Source organism: Seriola aureovittata, chromosome 17 (assembly GCF_021018895.1).
Source record: "Seriola aureovittata isolate HTS-2021-v1 ecotype China chromosome 17, ASM2101889v1, whole genome shotgun sequence".
Taxonomy (NCBI): Eukaryota; Metazoa; Chordata; class Actinopteri; order Carangiformes; family Carangidae; genus Seriola; species Seriola aureovittata.
Genome location: NC_079380.1, coordinates 15,818,800 through 15,831,943, shown reverse-complemented (window position 1 = coordinate 15,831,943; position 13,144 = coordinate 15,818,800). Strand labels below are relative to the sequence as shown.

Sequence of the window (13,144 nt, the reverse complement as noted above, 5' to 3'; positions counted from 1 at the left end):
AAATATATAAACTAAATCATGGCCAGGGCCGTGATACATTGGTGACTAAAACAATCTTCTAAGATCAAATATTATTGACTCTGACTGCACGAAACAATGAGGTCACACATTTTCAGAGAAGCCACCTGCACCTACAAAGAGAAAAATGATATACTCTGAAATAGTGATGAAATATAACAGCACCAGACTTTCCTGGAATGGAAGCATTATTAAATCATCTGGTAGTTCAATTAAAGTGACATCACTAACATTTTTACATAGATTACATACATAACATTACATACATTTCATTTCTCAAATGTAAGGATTTGCTCATTTCTCTGTGTTGCCCTATATCTGTGCAAAGTGAATATCTTTAGGTTTTTGAGGACAAGCAGGACATTTGAAGAAATCACCTTGAGCTCTGGGAAATTGAGGTGGATATTTTTCGACAGTAAAAGTAACTTTGTCTAGTTGCAGCAGTAATTGTATATAAAACACTGGCTATAACCAATTCTATGTAGGTCAAACTGTCACAGTTACTGAAAATAATTTACATCTATTTGACAAGTATTACTCCTGTTGTAAAGATCATGTGTTACTTACTACATGTGAAATAATTTAACCAGTAGAGGTCGCTGTCAATTTTTCCTTTCCCTCGAACACGACACTACACGCCATCTTTGTTGTGGTCGAAATACGTTAGCGGATGACGGACGCCTTTTCTTTCCTGTGATTGGTCAAAGTTGGTGATGCCAAAGGTCGCGTATATTTGGCGCCCTTCGTTCACAACCAGTCTGGCGCGTTTTTGAAAGAGCGAAACACGTCAAGAAACATGTATTTTGAATTGGTACTCGGAACAATTTGGCTAATACCCGTGTAACCCTCTCTACTTTGCGTTCATATACCCGTGGCTGACATGTGGAAAATGTTTTGGCCACTTTTGGGACCTGTGAGGAGCGGAGCTGCGTTGAAAGTAGCACCGAGCAAAGTCTGCTAGCTTGTTGTTTTACAGTGAAATTTATATGTCTGGTGGCAACAAACAGCTGCCCGCTTCTCACAATGCACTTTCCATCTGTTGTTTATTCACACACTCGAGGAAGTGAATAAAAAAGGCAAGAAGACCGTCTCTGGACCTTCGGCAAGTTACCGGTTCTGCATTATCGGTGAGTGTTTTCTTCGACCTTTGTTTTTCTGGTTGCCTGTCTGTCATTTGGCACAAAACTGAAAGAGCTGCTGAGCGCCATTATCACGGATAATGTCAATTTTATGTTACTTGTTGTCCCTGACCACTGTAGGATATTATAATATAATATACTTGAGTATGCCGTATATAAGCATTTTATACTGTCTTTACCTCTCCCGTACCATTGCATATAGTCTCGTATTAATGCTGTTAACACTGCTCATGTACTGTGTAGGGCTGTGTAATGTTTATAGTGTTAACAGTGTCAGATACGGTGGCTGTCGATTTTGAGTAAAGGAGAATGAATGGATTTTGAATTATGCAATACGTTTGTATCTTTGAAATATTCAAACATTTTGTGTTGATGCATGAATAGTTGCTGTAAACACTGCTAAATAAAAGTATCAGGTTCTACTTGTGTTAAGGTGACTATTTGCAGGTTGTTGGGTTGCTATCTAGCACTTGTAAGGGCATTGTGCTAGTTATGCTGTCATGATTATTTTAATGGAACTTTGCCTGTATTTACTAAAAATAAAAATGGACGTGAGGGAGAGGGAGAGAAATGTCCTCTGCTGGAATCAATCAGAGGAGAATGGATTTACGTTGCAGGTGACTTAGACTTCTGACCCACAGGGAAAGGAATTTAATATTTTATCTTAGTCTGATGTTTTCTTCAGTGCCTTGCTGATCTTTTATAACAAAGTTTTTCTCTTGTTTTAGGTCTCTTCAAATTATGGCTGGTGTTGTGGCTATGGCATCTGTCATTGAGGACTTTGACACCCAGGTATTTTAATGACGATGATGGGGGCTATACACTGCATGCAGTAGCTGCTTTGTTTTGTTTTTGCAATGTTAATGCTGCTCTCTTGGCCAGGTCACTCTTGACCTCTCAACAAGACTTTGACCTGGTTAAATAAAGTAATATAATAATAATAATAATAATAATAATAATAATAATAATAATAATAATAATAAAAAATCTCATGTTTGATTAACTTTGTCACTTCTTTTACAGCCTTGCAAGAAATCTCACAAAGATGGTGGCAGTCCTGTGGTTAAGACAATCACAAACTATTTCTCTCCTGTGGCCAAGCCTGCGGAGAAACCCTTTTCCCCTCCTCGCTCCAACAATATCATGGACTACTTTAGCAGGAGGGCTCCTTCCTCTAAAGAAAAGACCAGCTCACCAGAACAGTCTAAAGAGAACTGTCAGACATCTCAGTCTGTAGAAAAACACACCAGCCCAGTGGCAGCAGTGAAACAACCATCTCAGAAACGGGGTAGAAAAGCCATCAAAGCTGCAAGGGAACTTGTGGAGAGTGAAACTCTCAGCTCCACAGAGGACATGAGCTGCTTCATTGTAGAAGAACCACATGAGAGCAAAGACTCAGCAGCAGAGGTGACCAGTACTTGTGGGGTCCTTGGCAGTGATACAGCAGCTCTGTTGGCCCAGCTTAGTACTGAGGCATATGTCACTGCTGGAATATCAGAGAGGAGTGCCACTATGCCTGTCTGTGTAGTGCAGGCTGGAAAAGATGAACATCATGAAGAGGGATCCAGGTGTGAAAAGACTGTCAAACTTAAACCAGAGCTGAAGAGCATTCCCTCATCTCCAGCTGTACCTTTGAAAGATAAGGAAAAACAGGTCAAAACTGCCTCACGAAATTCTAGGAAGAGGAATCAACAGGAGGCAAAGCAACCAGAATCAGAACCAGAGGAGAAAGAGGCAGAGGCCTCTTTCTGTGATGTTAGCATGGAGGTTAATGTGGATGAGGCCTCACAATTGAACAACAGCACAGTTACGATATCGTTTGAAGATTTTGTGCGAAGTCAGGACAAGGGGGAAGAGGACATTGAAGATGAACAGGGAAAAGAAGAGGAAAGTAAAATGACAACAGGGGCAGAGGAAATGGACACTGACCGGCTGGAAAATGTGGGTTCTTTGGAGCCATCACTTCAAGTCTCGCCCCGAACGGTCACCATCCAGGCTGAGGTGCATGTAGTGTCACCCAAACAGGAACCAGTCAAGACTGTGGGAAAGTTAGCTTCCATTTTCAACAAGAGAAAAGGGGCAATGAGCCCTTCAGAAGTTGTAACTTCTCCTCACACAGAAGCTGGACACCAGCTTCCGTCTACCTCACTGGTTGTGAAAAGGAAATCCAATGTGGTTCTTCAAGAGGAGGATCTTGAGCTGGCTGTGCTTGAGAGTGAATCCATGCCAAAGTGCAGCGAGGCAGAGAGGAAGCAGTTCATGGCTGCCTTCAAGCGGCCCAACCTGGATGGGTCCAAAACCAAACCTGGGAAGAGTCAGGGCAAACAGAAGCAACCGGAAGAGAAGAATTTAGATGCTGCAGAAGTTATTGAGGAGGACTGTGAAATTCCTCCCCCTGTTGCGCAAGACCCAGCTGTCTCTGAGGAAAACAATGTAGCTAAAAAGAAACCAACAAGAAAAGGCAGAAAGAAAGCTAAAGAAGAAAACTTGACTGTCACTACCTCACCCACTGCTACTCCTGCGGAAGAATCAATGACCAAGATTATTGACATTGAAGATAAAAAAGAGGAGCCGTCCATCCCCGCTGTGAGGAGATCCAGAAGAGAGGCTGTAGTCAGGCAAGCGACCGAAATCACCCCAGCAAGTCCTGTCAGGAAGACCAGGAAACAAAATGAGTCAAAGGATGCTGCTGCTGCTTCTTTACCTGAGAGCCCTATAAAGATGTCCACCCCAAAGACACGGAAGTCCAAACATGGAGTCTTTTTAGCAGAAATGGTGTGCCCACCTGACACAAAACAAAGTCCAATCAGGTGACACATGCTTATAGTAATGATTTAATACCACTATGCATGCTATGGAAAGTTGATTCAACTGTATGATCATTTAGAGGCTGCTGTTTGTGGTGCTATTGATCTTTACTTAGTTTTACAGAGAGCTTTTTGTGTTATTTAGCTTACCCTCATTGAAATAATAGAAATACTTGTCAGTATAACACATTACAATTCAGCAGCACCACAAACTTCATCCTCCAAAATGATCACGATTTTGTATCAACACTTCTCTAAAAGAGTTGCAACAAAAATTGAACGTTATAACATGAAGGTAGGATTTAGTGCAGGACTCTTGTATTAGAATGCATTGACTATAGCTAGGTGTACTTAATAATAAACAGAGTTTGTATGTGTTAAGGTTCTTATTATGTTCTTGTTCTAATTGATTGTTTTCTTTTTCACAAGGATTAAATTTACTAGAGTCCATAAAAATGTCCCCATGTCAAAGGCAGAGAGTGGAAGTGGTATTAACACGTCTATGGCTGCTAGAGTGAGTGATATTTTTTTTACAAATTGGACAAACTCTAAATTTAATGAATTGATGTTCCAACTTGGACAAGATAACAAACAATCTAAACATGATCGTAACTGAGGATGGTGAACTCTATGTTATTTCAGACATCAAATGAGTCTAAAAAAAGGAAGCAGGCAAAGAAGTTGGTGGAGAAAGCAAAAGTGATACAGCAGAGTAAGAAAACTGCTGTTGAGGAGAAGGGCACCTTAAGGCGTTCGTCACGAAATGAGGCTGCCATCAAGAAGAGCTACTGTGAAAATGAGGTACAGTAAGATAAATACATTTCAGTTCTTCTCACAGTTTTTAAGTGATAGTATACATTTTTTTGACATGTTGTATTGATGAACATGGGCTCCGGCAGACAGTTCTGTGGTCCCATTCTTCTGGCTTTGTAATTTGTTTATTCACTAATTCTTTCTGTTTGCGAAATCAGCTGTGAATTACATTATATGATTTGTTTTGTCAGGATTCTATCATCTGCCTGGAGGACAACGAGACCACTCGTCAGACAGCACAAGGAAAAGGCAAAACCCAAAAACCTTTGCGAAGTCTAAATGATGTTCTGGGAAAAGCCACAACAGCTGGCAAAGAGACCAAGGCTGTCCCAGGTAGTCTTTCCCACTCTAAATCTACATTTATTGTTTAGCATTTTGTCATAATCCCCAGAAACATCAACTAATGGTGCTGTATTCTCTCTCTCACAGGCTCAAAAGTGGCATCACTGGGCCAAGAGAAGACTGCTCGGAAGGTGTCTGCTGTGATTTCCATCTTTGATGAGAGCGGTTGTGAGGGCTCTGAAAACTCCCAGGATGATGAGCAGTTCAGGGCGCGCAGAGAGTTCCTGAAGAGTGGTCTGCCAGAGTCTTTTAGGAAGCAGATAGCCAAGACCGCTGCCACTAAAGAGGCATACTCTCTCTCCTGTTCCTACTTTCAACCAGTAATACACATGAAGCAACCACCACATGGTAGGATGTTCCTTCATAGAAATGCACATTTTGTGATTTTCATTTTTTATAGGGTTTGTTACTGATTATGTGCATTGTTTGTTTTGTTTTTTTGTTATTACTAGAGGGCCAAAGTGAAACTTGTTTTTTATTGTCTTTGTATTGACAGATTGCCCTCTATGGAGTTTACCATGGCCTGAATCTCCATTATTGTATCATCTGAAAGAGCCTGGGAGTCGAACATCCAAGTCTTTTTCATCTGTTAGTGGCTCCTTCTGTTTGAAGACAGAACCAGCCTGTAGAGCCTTTTGTGAAAGGGTATGTTAAAATGACTGATCCTCTTAGCAACTGTCCCCACAGTGTTGTCAACTCCAGACCAACATACATTGACTTGTAAGGCACATAGTTACGTATTTAGCACAGTTGATATCTCAGAACAAATGATCTAGTCATTAGTGTCTTCTTCTCCACTTGTAAAGCATTTTAAATGGCTTATAATATAAACACAATTAATGCTAATTTGTGAATTTTGTGGATGTGCTTTGGTAGTTTGCTTAAATTATTTCCTTAGATTGATGTTCAGAAATAGATATTATGAGCAAAAATTTCCAGCAGAGCTACAGTGGAGTTTAACAGCTGCCGCAGTATTGAATAAAAGTATTTTTCCTTTGCAGGGTTCGGGCTGGAGACCTGAGATCTCTGAAAGTGTTCGTCAGCTTCTTGTGGAGGAAGTCAGCACCTCCAACCCTCCCTTCCCTGTTCAGATGTTCATCAGTCGCTTTGTGAAGAGACGCACTGACCACCAGCAGTACTGCACAGCCTCAGGTCAGTCGGACAGGAAATGATTGCACTTGAAGACTTAAACAAATGCAGATGTGTGTGTGTATATATATATGTATATATGTATATGTATATGTATATATATGTGTGTGTGTGTGTGTGTATATATATTCTATGCTGATTAAGCTCTGATATCTTTAATCATTTTGACTGTATCTGATATTTAATATCCGATAGCATCAACATGAAGGAAAATTCACAATTTTCTAAGTTAGAAGGATGTTAAAATATCCCAGCTGCTCTCAAAGCATAAATATTGGTGCAGTATTTTAATCAGTCATTGTTTAAATTCAATTTAAAATGAAATGAAGCCAAATTGAAGATCAACCAAGTCATAAAATTAAAATGATACTAAATGGCCACTGTATGTTACCTATTAGAACCAGAATCAACCAGAGTCACAGGCACATCACTGCCAGCTGAACCAGTAGGAGGGAAGAGGAAGAGGATAGATGATGGAAGGGAAAACACAGCGAAGGTGGCTAAGAAGCAGCGGGGCAACCATTCAGAGGAGAACGTTTCCACGCCTGAGCCAGAGACGGCGAAAAGGGGAGGTCGTACGAGACGAGCGCAGAGATCCAGGCTAGAGGAGGAGGAGAAAGAGAAAACAAGGCCTTCTAACAAAACTGCTCCCATCCCGTCCGAGGACGACTCTGTGGTTGTGCTGGATGACTTGCTTTTGGCAGAAGACACTGTGAATAAAGGTGAGGTAGCAAATAAACAATACCTAATCCAATTAGGAAACTGGCATAAGGACATCAGTAAAATAGCCAAGGAGAAAAATGGACAGCAATGGTAGGCAAATTAGGAGACAGTGAAATGACGCAGCCAATTGTAAGAAAACTCCTGGATATGTGCAACAAATTATATAAAAGTAAGTTTGCAATAAAAAAACAAATATATTTAAATGTCTTAGAACAGGCAGACAAACTAGTGTCTTGTTGATACTATGATACTATGTTATATGTTATGCTTGCAGATGGTTTTCATACTAAGTATTTTCTTTTGTTGCAAATATACCATTATTAATGTGAAGTGGTAGTGAAGTCTGGTTTTAATTTTTTTAAAGAAAAAGATTAAGTGCTTAGTTTGAAGTTCTAAAAATAGACCTGCTCTCAGGGACTCAACCACAACAATGTGTAATTCTCATAAATACCATCAGAGGCAAACAGACCTCCCAAACTGGCATGACAACTTTCTTGCAAGATCCTGTTTTGTCACACACTTCATATTTAAATCCTTGGTTCAATCCCTGCAGCTCAAAAACTCAATGCAATTTGTTCTACAGATGTGTTGAAGGAGGACGTGTTGTGGACAGACAAATATCAGCCCCAGCACTCCAGCGACATCATAGGCAACACTGCCTCAGTTAGGAGGCTGCACAGGTGAGGAATCAGTAAAACTGCTTTATCTTCCCTGTGCCTGTATAAAAACAGTGCTCACTGCATTTGTTTTATACTGTCTAGCCAATATGCATCATATGGATTTGGGATAATTATTGAATATTTGTAGAACATGAAGGCAAGTGTTTCATGTTCCTTTTTTTCTTTTTTTGTACAGTTGGCTAAAGGAATGGAAACTCCGTGCAGACAGAGAAGAGAGAAAAAAGCAGAAAGACAAGAAACAAGAGGAAGGAAGCAATGGTGGGAAATTAGACATACTGATCTTGTTATCTCTTCATAAATGTTGTCTTGGTGTATGTTTATTTTCATGGCCCTTTATGTGCAGACTCTGACTGGGACTGTGGAGAAGAGGACCCCCAAGATGGAGAGGACATGCTGTGTAATACAATGCTGATCACAGGACCCACTGGAGTAGGAAAGACTGCTGCTGTCTATGCTTGTGCCCAGGAGCTGGGCTTCAAGGTACAAGCACCTCACGTCCATTTCAAAGCAATGCATTTGTTATGTGGAGAGCTACATAACCTCTAACTTCCCTCTGGTCTCTCAAGGTATTTGAGGTGAACGCTTCATCTCAGCGGAGTGGCCGTCTTATTCTGTCCCAACTGAGGGAAGCCACTCAGTCACACCAGGTTGACAGTCAGGGGGTCAATGCCCACAAACCCACCTACTTCAACAGCTATGGCACAAGCAGCAGTGCTGGCGCTGTCAGGCCTGGCACCTCTCCCAGTATGTACACAGCTGACATGTATAGCACTGTTGAGTTGTTGGCTTGTGAGAAGATAGGTTATATGAAAGATTTGTGTACGGTAGGAATGTTACAAGATGAGCTGTTGGATTGATTTGTTTCTCTTCATCTTTCAGGAAAGATTAACTCTCCTCGCAGGGTGGTTTCCTCTCCCAGGAAACATCCCCAGTCACCAAGTGGTTCTAAAAAAGGAGCTTTGGCTCCGACTTCTTTAAGTAACTTCTTCAAAATGGGTCGACCCACCAACAAGGAGCCACCTAACACTAAGAAGAATGAACAAACAGGTAAATACACTTCCAATGTGTCAAATTTCTATTATTTATAATGTTACCATTCATTAAAATTTTTAATCAGGAATATAATTTAAGTAATTTCAGTAAATAATTTTTCCTTGTTTTTCTCTCTCCTTCATCTTTTCATATAGCTGCTTCCAAGAAAGTCATGAAAGCAAATAATGAGGGTGCCAATAAGAATAAAGACCTCGCAATCAAATCACCAACAGCTACCACCCCTAAAGAAAACAGTGAAGAACAGAGCAAGAAGACGGCCACCTCTCTTATCCTGTTTGAAGAAGTGGATGTTATATTTGATGATGACTCTGGGTTCCTAGCTGCCATCAAGACATTCATGGCCACTACCAAGAGGCCAGTCATCCTCACTACCAGCGGTGAGTAGTCAATGTTTTACCTGTATTGATTGGATTTATTTATACTCTGTGTCTGGTTTTTGAGTTTAAATTACATTTTGTGTGTTTTCCAGATCCTACTTTTAGCAGCATGTTTGATGGCAACTTTGAAGAGATCCATTTTAAAACGCTGTCAGTGGTGAGTGAAGGACTCCTAAATATGAATGTTCAACGGCAGGGTGGGTTCTTTGATGTGGCTTGAGTTTGTAATGACAATAATTTAATTTGTCCTCCTGCGTCTCTGGTACAGTCAAATGTGGGCAGCTACCTGCAGCTGTTGTGCCTGGCTGAGGACATGAGAACAGACCTATCAGACATCAGCTCTCTGCTCAGACTCAATGGCTGTGACATCAGGCAGAGTTTACTGCAGCTGCAGTTCTGGACTCGCAGTGCTGGTGGCCGCCATATAACCAGGCCACTGATGCACACCGAAAAAAATGGTAAGCAGATTACTAAGAAAAATTTCAATAATAATATTGTCAGTACTCTGGTTTTATTTTGTAAATACTTAATACTTCATATTTCATCTCTACTTGTTATTATTGTGGTTATCATTATTACTATTATTATAAAATTCTAGACTTGTAACCAAGTGTGACGATGCATTTGCTGTCATGGCACCTGAACAGCTGTTCACAGCTATGATGTCGGTATGCTGGCGTCTGTGGTTGTGTGACTCTTCTTGTGAACATGATAACTCGACAACATCACAAAGTAGAAACTCAATACTTATACTGCAGATACCGCATATGGGGTAGATGATCTGATTAGATTTTGGATCCCCTTTTGTGGACCTTTGCATATTAATGAGGAATCACTCATTTCCCACAATTGGCTGTAACTCCTTAACACTTTTTGTTAACAAGTTGATACCATGTCTCTAGCATGTAAAGACAAACATGTTGTCATGAAAATGTTTGCTAAGTAATGATCTAATTAATTCCACTAGGGGAAATTGTTTTTGTTTTTGTGAATATGATAAGTAAGAGTAATACTTAGCATAAACTTGATACTAACACCACAGGTACCCGTATGGAGTAGATCTGATTGGATTTTCATGTGTCCTCCTGCAAAGATTATGGTTGTTATTAATTATCTCTAATGTTTTTTTCCCTCCCTCATTCATTCTCAAAGCTGAACTAAAGCCAGAGACTGATGGAGAGGCAGCAAAAATGTCTGTGTGTGCAGTGACTGTCCCGCCCACTCTCCCTCCCTGTGATACTGGCTGCACTGAGAGCAAACTCGGCCTCCTGAATATTGAGCCAGAGAGAGACATCTGGGAGCTGCTTAGGGTAAGCTGTTCATCTACCACACACAAGAGCACATAAAAGTGCAATGACCTCCTGTAGATTCCTGATGATCCCCAACGTGATCATGATGTTTTGTTAGTACTTTTTAATAGTAATTTTTTTAATGGGTATTTGCTGTCAACAGAACCATAGTCTGGTGGAGGAGGCAGTTTGCTGGGAGCTGCTGACAGAAAGCAGGCGACGAGGAGTGGACCTACTCTATTCCAACATGGAGACCCTCTTACCTCTACCACTCACACAGTTGACTACCTCTGCTCACAAACCTGAATCACAAGACCATCCTCCTGTTAATCCCAAAGAGCAGCCCTCATCCACCTGCATACAGTCCGACACACTTCCATCTCACGCTAGATTACTGCATGCGGCAGAGTCAGCAGATTGCTCGGATGATAGCAGTCCAGTTAAGGTTTCCAACAGAATGAGGAAGAACAAACGAAGGCACTGTGTACCTGACCAAGGTGGACTGAACTCTGACTCGGACTCAGAAGACAGTTTTATGTCTCTCTGCAAGCCGCAGGGTGCTCCTCAGGCAAAGGAGAAAGTCAAAGAGAGAGTAGTTTCAGAAATGGTGAAAAGGAAGCCACTGACTCCCGAGGAGCGTGTAAAAAATCTACCAGTGTCACAGTGTCTAGAATCAATAGCTGACTTTTTAGACAACATGTCCTATGCAGACTCCTCCTTGCTTGTTCATCCAGAAGGGGGTGACATTCACAGAAGAATGTCACCTGTCAGTGCAGTGGTGAAAGATGGGATGACAGATGAGTTGAGGGTTGAGACTGACAGACGGAGGTGGGTGGGTTCAGAGTGCATCTTGGAGATCCAGGCTGCTGTGGAGGCACTGAGCTTCCGCAAATGTCGGGGTTCGATAGGGGAGGCCTGGGACAAAGCCCGACAACTGGAAGGAGAGCTTGGAAAAGAGGCTGCAGCAGAACTCACCCTCCCTGTTGCCCCTCATTGTGAAGGTTTCAGCTTCACTCAGGACAGTCCCTGTCAACCACAGTGAGTCTTAACAGTATCTCTTTAATGATATTCCTCATTTTGACTTTAGTGCAATGTAAACCTGCATAGAATTAACTAATTAAGGGATAAAAATGTTGAAATGAATCCTAAGTCAGTTCAAAGAAAGCTAATGTGTATTGCTGTGTTCCAGGCTGGTCCAGGGGAGGAGAGAAGTGATGGAGAGGCTGATGTTGAGAGGAATGGTTGGCACTCTCGGAAACAGACCAGCAGCTGCTGTGGACTACCTGCCAGCCCTACGTACCATCTGCAGATCAGAGCAGCTCAAGGAGCAGGGCAAGATTAAACGAAGGTGAGCATGCAGAAACCATCATTAGTATTTTGGTCAGCCACCAGCAGCAGGTCTTGGTTTAAACTGTGGGCAGGATGTGGTGAAGCATCTTTTGGCAGGCAACGAATGGCTGACTCAAATGATGATGTAGGTTTTTTTTTTGTTTGTTTGTTTTGATCACTGACACTGCTACAAATAAATGTGTTAAAGTGTAACTGTATGCAAAACACAGTGCATACATGCATGCAAATCACACAAATGCAGTCTTGAAATGGGTCCACAGAAAACTCTGAGCTGTTTCTTTTCCTCCTCCAGGTTTCTGCACTACCTAGATGCAATCCACCTTGGTCTTGAAAAGAGCACTCTACAGCACCTTGCTGAAGACTTCCCCTAAACCACAGAGAGGACCACACATGTCCTCATGATCACACAGAAGCCTTAAATACTTTTAAGGTCCATACGTTTTGCCTCTCAGTCTGGAAAAGGAACATGTTTACAGCAAGTGTGTTGGCATAAGTAGCACAGGGATGATGGACAGTTGGGCAAAATAAATCAGTTCCCATTGTTTTTATGATCCTAACATCAGCATGAGATGAAGTGGTTAGATGGTCAGAGGTGTGTGTACAGGAGAGACTGGTGAAGTTTCCACATATTTCCTCCAAGATGGAAATGATTCAATCACTGAATACAGGCACACAGCTAAATAACCTCACATGATGTCTGATTCAGCATATCTTATGGTGCTTTCAAAGAATGCACTAAATATTACTACTTTATATGATTTTTGTAATATTAAGCTCTGTGTGTGTGTGTGTGTGTGTGTGTGTGTGTGTGTGTGTGATTTCTTTGTACAGTAGTGTTTTGTAGCCTCATCTATGAGTGTGTTTTGCATTTTGGAAAGTCTTTTTACCAAGTAGACATTGTTTGTGAGGAGCAGGTGTATATCATTTAACATTGATTAACATGTAAAATAGAAATTGCTTCTGAATTTGTAAAGGCTGTGTATGAACTGTCTCTGCACAAAGTACTGTTGATGCACTCAGGTTCTTGGTTCAGAGGGTTTTTTTTTGTTTTTTTCTGCTTTATTTTTCACCTTCACATTTATCACAGTGTTTTTTTTTTTTTTTTTTATTCCATCAGTTTTGTTTTTCAGCCTTAACTCTGTACATATTATCCACAATGGATTTTTGTTGTGACCAAATAAAGGTTTATCACAACAAATAGTAAATTATCTCACCATTTCTGTGCTCCATTTCCAGCATGTCACCGTCTATCCTGAGTTGGGGGCAGGTAGCAGATGACACTGATTTGCAATGCTTGTGTTATTTGCACAGTGGGCGGACTAGTTCATTGCCTCTATGGGTGAAATTGGAAGAGCAATCTGCACAGTGGCAGACTCTGTACAAAGGATGACAAACCACCACCCC

General features: G+C 41.2%; 1 protein-coding gene across 1 annotated transcript; it reads left to right on the top strand.

Moving 5' to 3' along the window:
* The first annotated feature begins 769 nt into the window (after positions 1 to 769).
* Positions 770 to 13,073, top strand: atad5a (ATPase family AAA domain containing 5a). The gene is made up of 22 exons (XM_056402596.1): positions 770 to 1,145; positions 1,886 to 1,949; positions 2,181 to 3,967; positions 4,394 to 4,478; positions 4,607 to 4,765; positions 4,969 to 5,110; positions 5,207 to 5,467; positions 5,616 to 5,764; positions 6,121 to 6,271; positions 6,667 to 6,990; positions 7,575 to 7,671; positions 7,847 to 7,929; positions 8,015 to 8,151; positions 8,238 to 8,415; positions 8,551 to 8,718; positions 8,859 to 9,101; positions 9,194 to 9,258; positions 9,370 to 9,559; positions 10,254 to 10,411; positions 10,554 to 11,428; positions 11,580 to 11,738; positions 12,033 to 13,073. Exons 2-22 carry the CDS (start codon positions 1,899 to 1,901, stop codon positions 12,109 to 12,111), a joined length of 5,541 nt encoding a protein of 1,846 aa, XP_056258571.1. The 5' UTR covers positions 770 to 1,145; positions 1,886 to 1,898; the 3' UTR covers positions 12,112 to 13,073.
* The last annotated feature ends 71 nt before the right edge of the window (positions 13,074 to 13,144 follow it).